Below are 17,249 nucleotides of genomic sequence, written 5' to 3' on the forward strand. Positions count from 1 at the left end.
TGGGTCAAACTTCGTTAATAATTTTTTTCAGAACTAGCCCGTGAGGCACTAAGTCAGTCATTTGAAGGGGGTGGGGGAAAAAAGAATACTAATAAATTTGGAAACCCTAACTATTGTTTTTTCGTTCAAAAAGAGCTCTATTTCTTCTATAATAAATCGACAAACCGGTCGAGAATCTGACCGCAGCTGAGCTATCAAACATTGTACGTCAAAATGCCCGAATATTGGCAATCAATTTCTTCTAATAATTGTGCAAATTCTCGTCTATTACCACCTCTTGCATTTATGAAGTTGATGACTTTAATTACAACTGGCATTACTTTGGAAAATGTTTTTAAGCTTTGCTCCGCACATAGAACTTGCTGATGAATTATACAATGAAATCCAATCAGAGAATGTCTAATAGTTTACTTAAGCTGCTGAATAAAACCGATATTTTTACCACCATATTGGGAGCACCGTCTGTTGTTACAGACACAATTTTAGGGAATTGGTTTTGAAAGGATCAAGTGAAATGAGTGCAACCTTTCTAGAAAACCTAACTGAGATCCTGAAACCAACCTTACTCAGTAAATCGGAACAATCAAGGAAACCATTTAGGTGCTTAAAAAATAATGTAGCATCGGTGAGTCGTCGCCTGACAGAAAGATTGTTAAAGGATAGGATTTTTAAAATATCGGGAACAGTAGTATGGACGTAGATAGGAAAACGGTAGCGTAAGGATTTAATAAATTTTAGTTGGACTTTTTCAATACAATTAATATGGGATAAATAAAAAGGTGACCAGATAATTGGGGCAAATTCAAGGTGAGACCTTACAAGGGAAAAATTAAGTAATTTAAGTACATAAGGATCATTAAAGGGTTATGTTGAGCGGAGTAGGAATCCAAGAGATTTATATTCATATTTATATCTATCAGAACTATTAGAAAAACAATATCAATATCGGTCAGTTGGAAGTCCCGATATGGGGCCCGTAGAGTAATCCGGACCCTGGATCTTTACCCCGGCTCAACCTCCCCCTCTCATCGACCCTGCCCATGGGTCATAGTTTCACCATCCCTGTACTATGTAGTTATATATTATAATAAAAACCTTGTTGCTTCAAATTCTTCCACATTTGACACGGCGAATGTGCATTGTTTGAATACAACGATAACACACACATATTGATAACTGTTTGACAAGCCGCCATGTCCTTAAGCTGCAAAAATATATTTATATTAAATAATATTAAAAACAAAAAGCCATACAGGGTACACGGGTTCACATACAGAGCACAAATATAACGAAGACGTGAAATTTTTATCGAAATAATCAGACTGAAAAGTTTCACCGGAGGCCGACGTCGGCTTGAAAACCGTCACATTCTTCATGAACACATTGGAAACGCAGACATCGTTGACAATTGTGAACTGCTTCTTGTCACAATCGCACACTCGACGATCGGCCAGCCTCAAATAGCACGGCCTACAGTGCGTTCTGTCTCCGGAAGGGAGAAATCCTGACGAACATGTGACGCACTCTACCGTCGGTAGAGCTGAGCCGTTCAACGAATTCGTCACTGAAACGTGAAGAAAATATCACCGATCTTACATCTAACTCAATCGAAACGCTCTGAATGTATCGCTCACCGATGATTTGATTCTTTTTGCAGACAGAGCATGTGATCTTGCCGTTGGTAAGGTTGAAACAATTCCTCGGTACACATGATGAGCCAATTTTTGACAAGTATTCGGAAACTTTACATTGTAAACATTGTTGTACAGTGTCGTTAACTTGTTTGACGTATTTATTGAAACCAACACAACCACAAGATAAGCCTAGTAACATAAATAATCAAAAAATGCGACATTATTTATTGCAAATATTTCTATATATGTACACATAAAATTAAATGCTTGTCCCATCAAACGTTTTTCTTAATGACTCTTTCCAATCTGAATCAAACTTTCCATAATTACAGTATATTTTTTAGTGTAAAACTCATGCCTCATTGTGAGAAATATTATTATATATATAGAATTTAAAAAAAAAACTATTTAAGGCTCCCAAAATATCTTGAGTAAAAAAAAATACATGAAAACAGATGTTACAAAGAACTTTTAGAAGAGCAAATTAAATAAATGGATTGAGTGAATTAAAAAAATCCATAATCTAATAAATGAGTTTTGCATATTCTAGAAATATACACATATTAATATATATATATATATATATATATATATATATATATATATATATATATATATATATATATATATATATATATATATATATATATATATATATATATAAATTTATTTAAATATTTTTATTAAAAAGAAAAAAAGAAGCTAATTTTGCACTAAAGCTTAGAAAATAATAGAGGTTTGTACATTTGTCAAGGATTTTATCAACCGTGACCATGATGTGGAATAACCTAGATATGCCATTGCATACAAATTTCGTTGGAGATCTTGTCGCCACTAGCTGAGGGGTGCGGGAGGTTTAACTAGCGGGGAAGTGGTGAAAAAAAAAGGAAGGAACGCAAAAAACGCAGTGGTCAGCAACCAGTTTATGTACATATGTACATGTACTGAAGTTTTATTTTATTTATAACTTTATTTTATTGGACACTCCGCGTGACAGTAAACCAAACTAATAAAACCATATTAAGAAAAAAATATTTAGCTATACACACTATTAAACTATAAATGTATGTTACAATAATAAAACCATCATTAACTATTACAATATTTAAACATTAGTAACTTCCACAAGGATCAATTTTAAAACTAACACTTTAATAGTTAGTTCATTGTTTGTAGTTTTAAACTTAATGTCGATTTCTGAATTTCGTTCAGTGCCAACAAGATATACGCGTGCATTTAGAGACATCACTGCATATAACACTACATACATCGCGCCGATATTTCATTATATGTTAAAATACTACTATAATTGAAGACATTATATATTAATTCTTACATATGATATGTGATGCCATCCGCCTTTTTATGTTTTCTTGAGTAATTGTAACACAATTTCACTGAATACGTTGGCATTTTCGAAAAATGTCAATCGACCTTCCGACTTAGAAGCTAACTAGCTACTGAGAGAGAGTGTGCATGCACTGTACTTTCTTTTGTGTGTGCATGCACCAACAGGGCGTATCTATGTATTCTATATCTATGGCCATGACTCATTTTCAGATCAATATATGTATGATAAGTACTATACATATATCCAGGGGTGGCTCATGACTAAGCCCCCCCCCCCCCCTCCCCCTTTCCTCCTACATATTTTTTTTCCAAAAAAATGAAATTTATACATTTTATGCAAGAAAAATGACTTTTATATAAATAAATAATCTTGATGAGATATTAACAATATGCAAAATTTGGTGTTTTTTTTTTTTTTGGTTAGGAGAGATGTGTGTAGGGCAAAGCCGTGGTTACCCTTAAATACGAGCCGCCACTACATATATGAATAAGATTCATTATGACCATAGAAAGGTATTAAAGACTTTATTATACAAATATTTGATCCAAAATATATCATATCAAGTAGCAAAAATAATAAAAAATACGCAATTATTATTTGAACTACACCTAATTTTAAGCTCAGCATAAATATCAATAGACCTTTAATAATTCTGTGTACCTGAATCTGATTTTTCGAAGCCGGACGAACAAGAACTACATTTGTACGATTCCATGTCGAAATATTCCACTCTCGTGCAATTCTCCGGAGTCAAATATGGAAGAATCTCTTGATGAGAACAGACGGGATTCGGCGGATGAGTACAAATCCAAAATATTGTCAGTATTAAGAATCGATTGAACATTATAGCACGGATTGTGCCCCAATTCGACAAAAAGCACTGTGAGTAAACAAAACGGTCGCCGTAGTAACGAGTTACACAACAAACAAAGAATTACTGATGCACGACGAAAAATGAAACACAAATTTATAAAATTACAACGTATTTTTTTATTTTCAATTAGTTGTATAAATAAAATATTGACATGTTATTTTGTATCTAAATAACTACACTTTCACACAAATCGCTTGCTTATTTTACTGTCATAATAAAACCATGCGTGTCACACAAAGCGTCCCATTATAAAAATTTAAATACACATACAGTAGCGGTCACGAAAAGGTTTTCACCTGCAAAAAATCGATATTTTGTTGAATACTGATGTATACGTATATGTTTTTTAATATATTTATTGTACATTGATATTGAAATCAATGTATTTATGATATTTTAAAGTGATTCAAACTTAAGTATAATTATATATATATTGAAATTATCATAATTCTTGTAAATAAGTGATTTTGGGAAAAAAATTCGTAGTTCAATGAAAAATTTTTTTCTGCCAAACTAATTTATTTATCTAAAAAATTTAACTTAAATTATATTAAACATTACAATAGCTATACAAAATATACAATTTAATATTTAGTTGGGCCTCCTTTATTTTTTAAGACCTTTGCCTTTATTCTTCTAGGCATAGATTCTATATTCTAATCTATATCTAATATTAAATTGTGTATTTTGTATAGCTATTGTAATTTTTAATATAATTTAAATTAAATTTTTTAGATAAATAAATTAGTTTGGCAGAAAAAAAATTTTCATTGAACTACGATTTTTTTTCCCAAATTCACTTATTTACAAGAATGATGATTATTTCAATATATATAATAAAAATATTTAAGTTTGAATCACTTTAAAGTATCATAAATACATTGATTTCAATATTAATGTACAATAAATATATTAGAAAACATATATACACCAGTATTCAACAAAATATCGATTTTTTTGGAGGTGAACACCTTTTCGTGACCGCTACTGTACATACCTAGTAGAAGAGAGACTTTAATGATTAAAGCCCGGACTCGGAGCGTGCCGCGTATTGTTCAAATGTTGTAAATGCATTGTTAAAGGTTTGGTGAACCTTTTTTACAAAGCATTTACAACAATTGAACAATAAACGGCACGCTTCCGGTCCTACCTCTATTAATGATTAATCTAGTCTATAGTAGATGAACACCAGAATTGATATCGATCATATCAATTGGATTAGTATGTTGTACCGGAGGCATATAAAGCAAGCAATAAAAAGTTTTTACAGATGATATTGTAAAATATATATAAGAATGGTTACAAATTTGGATTCAAAAGAGCTTTCATATGCACACACTTATTTTATTGCTCACTACTAGTCGATAATAATATTTATCTTGAAATCCATATGGTCAACTAGTATAGACTAGGTCAATTACCATGGTCTCTTCCTTATATAAAGCATTTATACTGTTTTTATTCATAAAAATAATTGTTTGTTCGTGTCATAGATATAGAATACATAGATACGCCCTGACGCTCTAAGCCGATCACCTTTTTGGTGCATGCACACCCAAAGGTTGTGCTTCTAAGTCGGAAGGTCGATTGACGTTTTTCGAAAATGCCAACGTATTCAGTGAAATTGTGTTACAATTACTCAAGAAAACATAAAAAGGCGGATGGCATCACATATCATATGTAAGAATTAATATATAATTTCTTCAATTATAGTAGTATTTTAACATATAATGAAATATCGGCGCGATGTATGTAGTGTTATATGCAGTGATTGAACAGCGGTCGACAACATCTGCCACAGATGTCTCTAAATGCACACGTATATCTTGTTGGCACTGAAGGAAATTCAGAAATCTACATTAAGTTTAAAACTACAAACAATGAACTAAATATTTAAGTGTCAGCTTTAAAATTGATCCTTGTGGAAGTTACTAATATTTAAATATTGTAATAGTTAATGATGGTTTTATTATAGTAACATACATTTGTAGTTTAATATAGTGCGTATAATTAAATATTTTTTTCTTAATATGGCTTTATTAGTTTGGTTTACTGTCACGCGGAGTGTCCAATAAAATAAAGTTATAAATTATATAAAACTTCAGTACATGTACATATGTACATAAACTGGTTGCTGACCACTGCGTTTTTTGCGTTCCTTCCTTTTTTTTCACCACTTCCCCGCTATTTAAACCCCCGCACCCCACAGTTAATGGCGACAAGATCTCCAACGAAATTTGAATGTAAAGGCATATCTATGTATTCTATATCTATGTGTCATGATAAAATAAATAAAATACATAGCAAAGATAAATATTTATAAATTGTCAATATCAACGTACAAAAGGCATTTTGATTAGTCAGAGGTAGCGTAATAAGCAAATATTGCCGATATATTAATAAATTCATAGCAATACAGTTCTCTTAAGATGTAAATATAAATATAAAGCGCTCACTTCGCACTTTAATACATTACATATGTACAGAGAACTGTACCGTATTCAACAGCCAAATACATTTGTACACGTTTAAGCTTCTTGTAAGAAGAAATGCAACAACTGACATTGTGTCGCTAATTATTAATAATTAGTCAATTTATTACTAGAAAATCTCATTGATATAATACTTAGATCATAATATTGATGAATTAAATTCACTTTAATTCGACGACGGCAGTTATGCTGCTGTCGGATGCTAGCTTGACAATTAAACTATACGTTTGTGAGACGTTGACATCATTCGCCACCACCAAATTGAAGTCTACGGCGAATCTCTTGATGAAGCACAAGCTGCTCTCGCATAACGAAATGAAAAACTCTAATCTGACAATCCGTTTAAAGTCATCGTCGTGCTTCGAGCCAGGTTTTTTATGCAATTCTATCTTCATAGGCAGCTCTTTTCCATTGCGGATACCACCAACTATATCCCATTCGTTCGTCAAGTCGTTTCCTAAAGTCGTGTCTAAAATTCTGATGAGCCAACGTTGCGGTGCTTCCGGCGTGAGATGCAAATCCTTATCTCCTTTGATTGTGTCGCAATCGAATTCCAAAATTAATTTAGCATCATCGCTTCCGTTGACTTTGATCTCGTTAGGACAGGTTATTAAATTATTTTTTGTATAATTTTCTCTCTTTTCAGTCTTGCTTGGAGCCGTCGGGAATTTCGGTTGAATGGTTTTGGTTTCTTTTGTGTTAACATCCATAGAAATTATTCTATGATTGTTAGTGTCGGCAATGATTAAAGCCTGACTCTTCATCGACATACAAACACCTCCGGGTTCCGACAGAGCAATCGTCGAATCCGAAGTAGGATAAATAGTCGAACAGTCTCCATTCGAAGAATCGATCAGTTTAATTTTATGATTGTAAGTATCAGCTACGTAAACATTAGTTGAATTCTGACAACAGGCAACTCCTAAAGGATGCTGAAGTCTTGCTGAATAACCGCGGCCGTCCAAGTCCCCGTAAGCGAACAGATTCTATAAATATAGTTGAAGTATTAGATACAACGGTAGATTTGAAAAGGAATTATCATTAAACAATCATACCGAGGGATTCCTATCAGCGCCAGCCAGTGGAGATAATTGACCTGATTTAACATCTAAATGCCTGATGGACGAACTTTCACTATCGGCAATAAACATGGCTTCGCCTTTCAGCGCCAAACCAGAAGGCTGAGCGAGACTTGCAGAATTTGGATACCGATTGTTACGATTCTCTTCTCGTCCACTTCCGACAATGGCCAATACGGTACCTAAAAACAGAAACGAGATGAGTAATAACATAAAAGTCCATATTTCAGCCGCAATCTAAAAGTATACGTAGCCAACACTGTACAAAAATAATCAACAACCTTCTGAGTATGTCTTATACTTCCACCAAACAGTGGTATCCAAGAATATAGCCCATATTTGGTGTGAGCCAGCGCAAGCGATAAGCAAAACTCGCCTCAAAGATTCAATTTCGACATCAGGATCAGCCTAAAAATACATGTTTGCAATGATTATTATAAACACACCAAATGATAACCATATTTAAGCGATAATCAATAAATTTTACCATTAAATCTGAATCGGGCACGATTGGCTTTCGAATTGACATGTCCATATCGGCCGTTCGATATAAGATGATATCCCACGGTGAAGCCAAAGACTGCTGACAATACTTTAAACCACCTAAAAAGTATATGTGACAATTTCCGTTAAATATTGTACATGCGAGTTATAGACGAGATGAATCATAAGCAACCTTGATCTCCAAATTCAGCCTGAACTCCAGTACCAGCAAATATTTCAACCGTCTTTTTATCTAACAAAATTCGCCTTATGACATGATTTCCAGTATCGCATAAAAAGAGTACATTACTTTTCAACCAACAAACTCCTTGCGGATTATTAAATCTAGCTTCATCGAAATTCCCATCCTAAAAAACAAAACGAAAATATATACATATGTATATTATTGTATGTAAATCATAAATATACAGTCAACAGAATATTCGTACTCTAAGTTCTGCCTCAATTCCGCCAATTACATGAACAACATTTTGATGATAATCGATCAAAATTAAACGATTGTTTCCAGAATCAGATATGCACAACCATGGCTCACCTTCGGCTTGATTGCAGAAAGGATTTAATGTCACCTGAAAGCAAATAAACCGACATAAACATATAATCAATTTAAAACTACACAATGTGTATCCATCAAATACCTTTCCGGGAAATCTGAGACTATTGAGGTCGATCTTTTCTTCTATTGGAGCAATTACGTCTTCATCAACGCCTATCTTAAGCGTTTTCAATTCTCTAAAATAAGTCAGTGCAACTGAAACCGCTCTAAATAAAATCTCACGATGACCTTCTCCAGCCAACACTAATAAAGGCTTCCCTTCCGGACCTAAAAACGAGTACAGACGTAGAAAATTCATAAAAAAACGGCGTGTATTTAATTGATCAGTAATTTATTCAGCTTTTGATCAACAAAAATAACTAAATTGTCAGTAAATATTTCGAAATTATCAGTGAGTATTCTAAATGATCAGTATGTTGTGATAGGTTCCCGGAAAGATGCACTAATTTGCACTGAATAGTAGCGCAGTTCCGAAACGTCCTAATATTCAAATACGCTCAAAGAGAACTTACGCAATAGAATTCCACAGAAAAAAGTTTAGCCCCCTCGGATAACATATAAATACCCCTTGACACATTTTGTGGGAATTCTATTGCGTTAGTTCTCATTGAGCATCTTTGAAAGTTTGGATTTCTCGAGAGTGCAACTATATCAAGTGCATTTTTCCGGTCACCATTATGATCACTTGTCATATACTCAGTTATTAAACTAAATGATCAGTTATTAAACTAAACAATCAGTTATCAAACCAAAATGATCAGATAATAAAATGAAACGGTCGATGATTATTATAAGATCATCAGTAATATCATTTAAAAATGATCATTTCATTTTGACAGCCAGAAAATCGTCAGTGTTGCCATATCGCATTATGGCTCCTAGTATAAAATATCCTGATAAATTTTGCCACTTAGCAACATTCTTTTAACCGTTTGCCCGCGGCCGTCTTCTATGGAAGCTTTGGGCGACAAGTCTGTAGTGCGGCTGTCTTCCATAGAATTTCTGAACTTTGCACGGGATTTTGAGCCTTATATGCGCCTATTTCAACTGTTTTAAGGTTCAAAATTGGTTGAATATATTACTGAGAGTTGAATGCCATCTATTCAATTTGCTTAAAATGAATATATACCAGTCAAAATTAGTATTTTGTAGAACCATACTGAAACCTCGTTTATGTGACGTCACGTCTGTTGGACAATGGCGACGATACGTCTCAATTGTATGAAGAATGATTATTTGACAATTAAGCCAAAACTACGAGATATATTATGTATTTTATTGTTTAAAATAATACTTTATGTGTTAATTAACATATCTGGTTACTTGAGTACATATTAAAATCTGTATTTAAGGTCGAAAACTCGATTGCCAAATTCGCGAAAAAGGTGCCGCCGCGTACAGGTCTTGTTCGCTTTATTTATTGCCGCGGGCAAAGGGTTAATAATCTCCCCCCTCTCCGTTTTCAACCCCCTTGCTCCAGGTTCAGTTCAATCTCACTGTCTCAGTTCTTGCGTGTGACAGTGAGACTGAATAATACCGACCCTAACAATATAATCTTAAATGAATAGGGCCAACCCTAATTTAACCTAACCTAACCTGACCCTTAAATAAATAAGTGTTGGCTGCTAAATATTTATGAAATAAAACTTTAAATAATATATATTAGGATGTATTTGGATGGATATTACGGTGTGTGGACCATGAGGAGAGTGGGAATGGACAGTAGCGGGGCGACGCGTATCATACCACTGTCAAAAATTATAATTTCACTGATAAAAAATCCTTTTTGATCAGTATTAAAAAAAAATACTGATCAAAAAGGATTTATAATAAGTTACTGATCATGTTTATAATTAATCACTGATAAATTTTCAATATTTTTACTGACCACTTTTAAAAACTAACCAACCAAATAATTTTTTGCCCAAACAAACTACATATTATGTACATTGGGCCATAACTTACTCAATAGGACAAGAGTTGGCCAGCAATGAATTCCAAGACGTCCCCAAAGGCTCGCTTCCGGATCGTTCAAAACAGGATGTTTTATATTCAAACGTTTCGTGGCGTGCAATACATTAGCCGGCAAACGTTCCGCATCGAATTTGGCACTGTGGATGCCAACCTGAAATGGAACATATTACATTATATGGAATCCTGTCGAAAAATTGTATTGTGTAAACGTTCAACTCACAACAGCAAGACCATCTTCGCGCGAATACAACTGTTCAAGATCGTGCAAATCGGGCAGTACGTGCTGGCAATTTATGCAACAGTATGTAAAAAAATCCAAAAGTGCAACACGACCCGAACAGTAGGAGGCTAAAGTGTGTCCAGCAGGTCCCGATATCCAATCATTCTCTATAATGGAAATGTTAAAAAATCACATATCGATTTCATGTAACGGAATTAATTTCGGCGCATGTAATTACAGTTATGAACACGATTCGGTGCATTGATAACTGTATAATATCGAGAGCAATTGGCAGGTTGAATTGAGGACACTTACTGTCGGTGGGATCGAAGACGGGTGTGATGGAAGTGTCCTGGTGGAGTTTTCGAACGTGGAGTTCTACGAGAGAGTCCTGCTCGTCGGCAGGTCCAGCTGATAAGAATTCCACCAGCTCGAGAGAAGCCTGCGCCGCATAATCCAGCTGACTCTCCTCCATCTCGAGTCAAACTTTCAGGTACAGGAAATTCCCAACACCAAACAACCAAACGCACCGGCCAACACCCGCCCACTGACAGCCACACGCCAAATCTCTCTGACACTTATCTAAATCACTTCCAATACGACCATTACTATGTGATAGATGAATATTTGGAACTGTTCAATTTACATGTTGATGAGCTGGTCAGTTTCGTGAAACTCAACACAAGTCTATTTGAATGAGATGAATGATTGTTCTTTTCTTTGTTTTTTTTTTTTTTGTAAGACTGGTGAGACACTTTGGGGTAATCTGTCAGATCACATTGGTCATATTATTGTTATTATTATTATCCAACCAATAAATATATTGAAGATAAAACATAGCGGTTGAGTTCAGTGGCGTAACTACTATGTAGCGGGGGGAAGAAATGCTTACGGGCCCACGGAGATAGGGGGCCATAAATTGACAAAAAAACTGCTCAAATTAAGACACGTTTTGCGGGAATGCAGGTAACGAAAAACTATTTGGCTACGTCTACATTACCGATATCTACACCCGATATTTACGAAATTTGCCATAAGCAGTTCCTAAATAGCAACCACAGGTTGCAATATGGGAACTGGGTATGGAAAATTTCGAAGATATCGGTAGTGTGGACGTAGCCTTTCGGTTTTCTTGAACCTAGGAAATTATTAATATGCCGGAAACAGATATTCCAGACCATTTTTTGAATCTCAAAAAAAATATATATCCAGAAGTTTTCTCAGATCAATTCGAATCTCAATTTACTCGTGTACTTTTATTAATAAAGAAAGATTTTTCTGAAATAATGACCATAAGGCAATTTTCAGAATTACTATTACCAAGTACAGTTGTTTGAAGAGTGATTTTTCAAAAGTATATGTATGTATATATTGCATTTATCTTATTTTTTACTCTTCCGGTAACTGTGACTAGTGTAGAAAGAACATTAAATAAATAAAAAATAACAAAAGAAATTCGATTGGTCAAACCAGACTCGATGTATATTTGCTTACAATTGAGCACAAAGAAGTAGCCAAAATGGACCTCAAGCAACTAATTCATGATTTTCCAAACAGTAAGGCTCGAAGGAAGACATTTTAAAATGGTAAGTTGAATAAATAAAATTATATTATGTACCTACAGATTAACAATAATTATATTTATATTGTAGGAATATAGCACGACTAGTGCTATTATACATCAAAACCAGTGATCTCATCATCGATCCTGTACAAACATGCATAACTCAAGGGCAACGTCCTCTTCGACCATTCCAGAAGAAAGAGTTCATCGCTTGATCGTAAAACGAACGAAACTCTACAGTGATGTCATCAGGCGACCGCAACACATGCCTGAAAAGTCGTTAACGCGTGGCATATGGCCCCATTCTCAAACGACCGACGTCCTGGCGCTGACCCCATAGCTATAAACCACACGTGTACCATAAAGCACGCGCCTCGAAAATAAGTCAACACGTGTCTCTAACACACGTGTCCTGGAAACGAAGACAAAGCATCTGCACACGGCACGCTTTAAGCCAGAACATATATAAAGTGACGCACCAGCTCCCAACACCAGAGTGAACCTCTGGAGTTCAACCAGCTCACTTCTCCGAAGCTCAAGTTCTTCGTACATACAATAACCATTGTAACAATTGAACAAAAATAAACAATCCTCTTACAAACACAAACGATGTTTTCTTAGACCGAGGCATGGTCAACACATCTGTCCCGCGTACTAAATTGGTGACCACCGACGACTAAATTGGTGACCACCGACAACTCAAATATTAATACTGCGTTGCGAATTTAAATTCGAGGAGAGGGTCCTTGAGGATTTTTTGCTTACGGACCCAAAATTACTAGTTACGCCACTGGTTGAGTTAAGGTAGCTTTGCAAGCTTTCAACACATACGCATAAAGGTCTGACCGCACTTTGCATCAAACGAAGAATCCGACACTTCACAACAGTGTGCGACAATATTAGGTAAGCCGCACTTGAACGACAGCGACGCGACACTACGTGAATAATAGCTGCAGGGGCTGTATATATGTGTATGTGCATGGGTGACCGGTGGCTCTGGAGCACGTGCTGGAACAGGGCGGGGTGGGGAATTAGACACGTCTGGCTTAGTTATATCCTCGTTTATTGACTTGATGGTGAGCCGGGGAGTTTCTCGGCGCCTCTGCCCCTTTATGGCGGGGGCTGTGGATTGAGTACGCTGGCTGGTCAGGAAGGGTAGACCAGCCACGCCCAAAACACGGCCATGTGGGTTTTTGGCTCGGACACTACGCAGTAAATTATGTCAATCATTCATTCGGTACCCCGGAGCAAGATCGAAGAAACGGACGCTATTATAGTATCTTTGATATGCGAGGAAGAAGAACAATCGAGAAAAACCAAAAGATTATGGCTACATGCTATTTCAAAGTCACGATATGAAGGACGAGAATAATTGTCGCAAGGCAACCCCCTACTCAACGAAACTTGCGTCAAGTCGCGAACGACACCTTGCGTCAAAGTTGGTCGGAAAGTCAACTTTGACGCACGGTGTCGTTCTACGCCATTCGACTGTCGCGCAGTGCGTTATGTATCATACAATTTCATACAAACACTATTTGGTCGCGTACTGTTGTGAAGTGTCAGATCGTTCGATTGTCGCATAGTGCGGTCAGGGTTCGGTGATGACTAGTCAAATGTGAACCAGGCACAGGACAACCGGTCGCTCTAGATCGGTCACACGTGATCACCCGTCACACTAAAACTGGTCACGAGAAAACTGATCACACCCAAAAATTCGACCAATTTTTAATTTTTGAGTGTGACCAGTTTTTTCGTGACCAATTTTCTGGTGTGGCTAGTTTTCTCGTGACCAGTTTTAGGGTGTGACCAGTTTTCTCGTGAACAGTTTTCTCGTGACCAGTTTAAGTGTGACGGGTGATCACGTGTGACCGATCTAGAGCGACCGGTTGTCCTGTGACAGGTTCACATTTGACTAGTAGTCCGTTTACCGATTAGTAGTCCGTTTACCGCGGTCAGAGCTTAAATAGGGTTCGGTGATTACTGGTCACAAAATACTCGTCACAAAGTCACTAAAATCTTTATAACGGAACATCTGGCAGCTGAAAAGTCCATCATACTAACAATAACTATCATACTAACGAGAACTTGAGTGCCAAAGATTGTGTATTCGCAATTTTCATGGCAAAAATTGTCTTTGTGACCACGGCAAAGTGACGAATAGTCCAATTACCCTTAAATAGATAGCGTGGTGTTAAGTCGCATGGCGTGGTGTTATGGCCAAAAGTCGAATGACGTTTAAGGCCTATTGTGCACTGTCAACCTGAAAACTTCTTTCAGAAGACTTCGACCCGTAAACAGCCATCCAAGCCTGTGTAAATTACTTAAAGGTGACCAGACGTCCTCCTTTTGGAAACCTTGTCCTTTGTCCTTGTCTTACTTGAAAGAGCAGATATAACTTCAACTGAAGTATCAGTGCAATGTAAAATATTAAAGGAACAGCTTAAATCTCGTATTGATAGAAGTTGTAATTACGCATTTAAATAACTTGGAAGAGACTAATCCTGAAATAAAAATAATTTACTAAAGAAGCAATGGAGGTTTATAAAAATGTAGTTTTGTGAAAAAAGAGTATTTGGAAAACTGGACTCGGCATAATAAATATACATCTGCATTTAACTGGATATTATATCAAATACTTAAAACAGTTTTATTCATGAAGGAAAAATTTAACATTTCCATCGATGACAATTTGTTATTTGACGAAGTACACAGAATCAACCATATTATTACAGAAAGAGAGTGGACAAATGTAATTGATAACAAATGGATGACTATTTTTGATTTGTTGAAATATCGAAATACTCCCCATAACAATATAAAATTTTTGATTGAAATGGCATTGCGTTTTCCGGGTACAAACGCCAACGTACGAGTAGAATGAACATTTTCCATTTGCAATTATATCTGGACAAAAAGGTTTTTGAACTTTGAACTGTTTTGTCGGTAAAGTAACATCATTAACATTGTAATAAATCGACGACATGATCAATAAAGGATTTTTTTTATATTCATTTTTACCAAAGTGTCCTTTGTCATTTTCAAAACCTGGCCACCTTAATACTTATATACGTATATTTAATAATAATCTGGAATATAATTTTAGGTATAGAAGATAAACACCGCAAAACAATAATGTCGAAACTTTTGAAACACAACGTTGATTGGAAATTGAAGACGAGGGCAATGGATTTGACTCTGGAAAATTTCGAGACGGTGAGTGTTGATTATATAAAAAAAAATATGTTACTTGAATATTTTTCAATTCCAATTTGTTTTAGCTGCACAAAACACAGGTTTTTCTCAATCTGCCAACCAACACCGTGATCGAAATCTTGAAATCGGATGATTTGATCGTGTCTTCTGAAGAAGACGTATTCAATGCTGTAAAATTATGGGTAAATCATGATGATGCAAACCGTAAACTTGAATTGGTACAGCTGATGGGATCCGTGCGGTTATCCTTGCTTTCGATAAAGGTATTTGAGATTAATTGAATGTTACAGTTTATTGATAAAAATCATTCGAATAATGTGTTTTGTTTTCAGTTTCTCGTCGACGAAGTAATGACGTTCTGTCATTCGTGTGCAGAGTATTTGTCTTCTATTAGACAAGTAATTAAAGACAAGGATGACAAATCTTCCATCCAAAGAGACACCCCTCGTAGAAAAAAAGAAAAAATAGCACTGGTTGGGGGGAATTATTTAGATGTGAGTTCTATATTACAAGTATAATATTTTAATTGGATTTCAAGTCAATTACTGAATTGCAAAACGTGTTTTCAGCTGGCAAATACCATCGATATATTTGACGGACTAAAGAAAAGTTGGACTCTATCCAAAGACATTGGAATTGATAAAATTAATTTTGCGTCTGTCGTCGTAGGAGATTGGATGGTTATCATTGGCGGAAGTTCTCCAATAAAGATAGAGACTTCAGTAACGTTTTCCGGTGTTGTGAAGTACCTCCTTAGAGAAATCGGAATACAACAAATTTATTCGTCTTCAGGTGGAATACATTGATTTGAAAAGCGGTCAGAAACATCCATTGAAGCCCTTAAATCAAGCTCGTTATAAATTCTCAGCAGTGACACTTCGTCACGATTCGTCCACATATGTCTACGCTATTGGTGGTGATGATTCTCTGAAATCAGTAGAAAGGTGATTAAATTGCAATCATTTCATCAGATCGATTGAAAGAGAAGTTAACGCTTATTGATTTCGATCAGGTGGAACAGCAAAATTGGAAATTGGGAGATCATCGCTCCACTGTTGGTGGCTGTTAATGGTCATTGTGCTTCTGTAATCGATGGCAAAATATTTGTAACAGGAGGGATTCTAAATAATATTTTAACAAATAAACTGCAAATATATTCAGTGGAGACCAATTCTTGGTCTTACCGCGCTGATATGATTCAGGGAAGATCTTTTCATTCGGTGAATATCAATTAATTTTCTACTAATATAAAACTCCAAAATATAATTAATTCACCTAAATTTGATTTCATGATTTTTAGAACGTCGTAATCAAAGGGAAACTTTTCATCGCAGGTGGCTATTATTGGCTAAGTCCTACTAATGTATTAAGCAGTGTGGAGCAGTACGATCCGATTGCAAATGTGTGGACAGCATTCACCCAACTACCAAATCCTGCAGACGGAATCATTCTGTGTTGTTTCCAAAACAAACTACTTAGCATGGGTGAGTTTTTATATAACTTAATTTGAATTTATATGCTTGAAGTGTAGAATTCATTTATTGTTTTGATGTTCAGGTGGACATATTCAATGGTATGGCCATTCTAGTAAAGTTTGGGAATACGACGAGACAAACATGTCATGGAAAGTTTCATCACGTCTTAGCAAAGAAAGAACTTCTGCGGCTGCACATGTCATTCCATATGATTCGATTATTTGGGCACCCCAACAACAACTTAGCGCGGATAATTTAACGCCGACAATTCAACAACTTGGCGCCGACAATTCAACGACCAAAGTGTCAATCG

The 17,249-nt window shown here is 35.6% G+C and overlaps 2 protein-coding genes across 2 annotated transcripts in view; one reads left to right on the plus strand and one right to left on the minus strand.

The window, feature by feature from the left end:
• Positions 1-11,271, minus strand: part of LOC143916695 (NHL repeat-containing protein 2) — a 501,476-nt gene extending 490,205 nt beyond the window's left edge. The window contains exons 1-10 of the mRNA XM_077437894.1: positions 11,000-11,271; positions 10,685-10,851; positions 10,456-10,615; positions 8,573-8,757; positions 8,363-8,503; positions 8,107-8,281; positions 7,918-8,033; positions 7,712-7,838; positions 7,407-7,612; positions 5,092-7,337 (exon numbers count right to left, since the gene is read on the minus strand). Coding sequence (XP_077294020.1) covers positions 6,513-7,337; positions 7,407-7,612; positions 7,712-7,838; positions 7,918-8,033; positions 8,107-8,281; positions 8,363-8,503; positions 8,573-8,757; positions 10,456-10,615; positions 10,685-10,851; positions 11,000-11,159 — 2,262 coding nt within the window. The 5' untranslated portion in view covers positions 11,160-11,271 and the 3' untranslated portion in view covers positions 5,092-6,512. The remainder of the gene's footprint in view (positions 1-5,091; positions 7,338-7,406; positions 7,613-7,711; positions 7,839-7,917; positions 8,034-8,106; positions 8,282-8,362; positions 8,504-8,572; positions 8,758-10,455; positions 10,616-10,684; positions 10,852-10,999) is intronic.
• A 3,196-nt stretch (positions 11,272-14,467) lies between these two features.
• The window catches only part of LOC143916701 (kelch-like protein 35), a 2,881-nt gene continuing 99 nt past the window's right edge, over positions 14,468-17,249 (plus strand). Inside the window, exons 1-9 of the mRNA XM_077437900.1 lie at positions 14,468-14,575; positions 15,352-15,461; positions 15,527-15,724; positions 15,794-15,955; positions 16,031-16,183; positions 16,254-16,405; positions 16,474-16,681; positions 16,762-16,945; positions 17,019-17,249. The exon at positions 17,019-17,249 is cut by the window's right edge and continues 99 nt beyond it. Coding sequence (XP_077294026.1) covers positions 15,381-15,461; positions 15,527-15,724; positions 15,794-15,955; positions 16,031-16,183; positions 16,254-16,405; positions 16,474-16,681; positions 16,762-16,945; positions 17,019-17,249 — 1,369 coding nt within the window. The 5' untranslated portion in view covers positions 14,468-14,575; positions 15,352-15,380. The remainder of the gene's footprint in view (positions 14,576-15,351; positions 15,462-15,526; positions 15,725-15,793; positions 15,956-16,030; positions 16,184-16,253; positions 16,406-16,473; positions 16,682-16,761; positions 16,946-17,018) is intronic.

The sequence above is a fragment of the Arctopsyche grandis genome, chromosome 9 (genome assembly GCF_051622035.1).
Source record: "Arctopsyche grandis isolate Sample6627 chromosome 9, ASM5162203v2, whole genome shotgun sequence".
NCBI classification, from domain to species: Eukaryota; Metazoa; Arthropoda; class Insecta; order Trichoptera; family Hydropsychidae; genus Arctopsyche; species Arctopsyche grandis.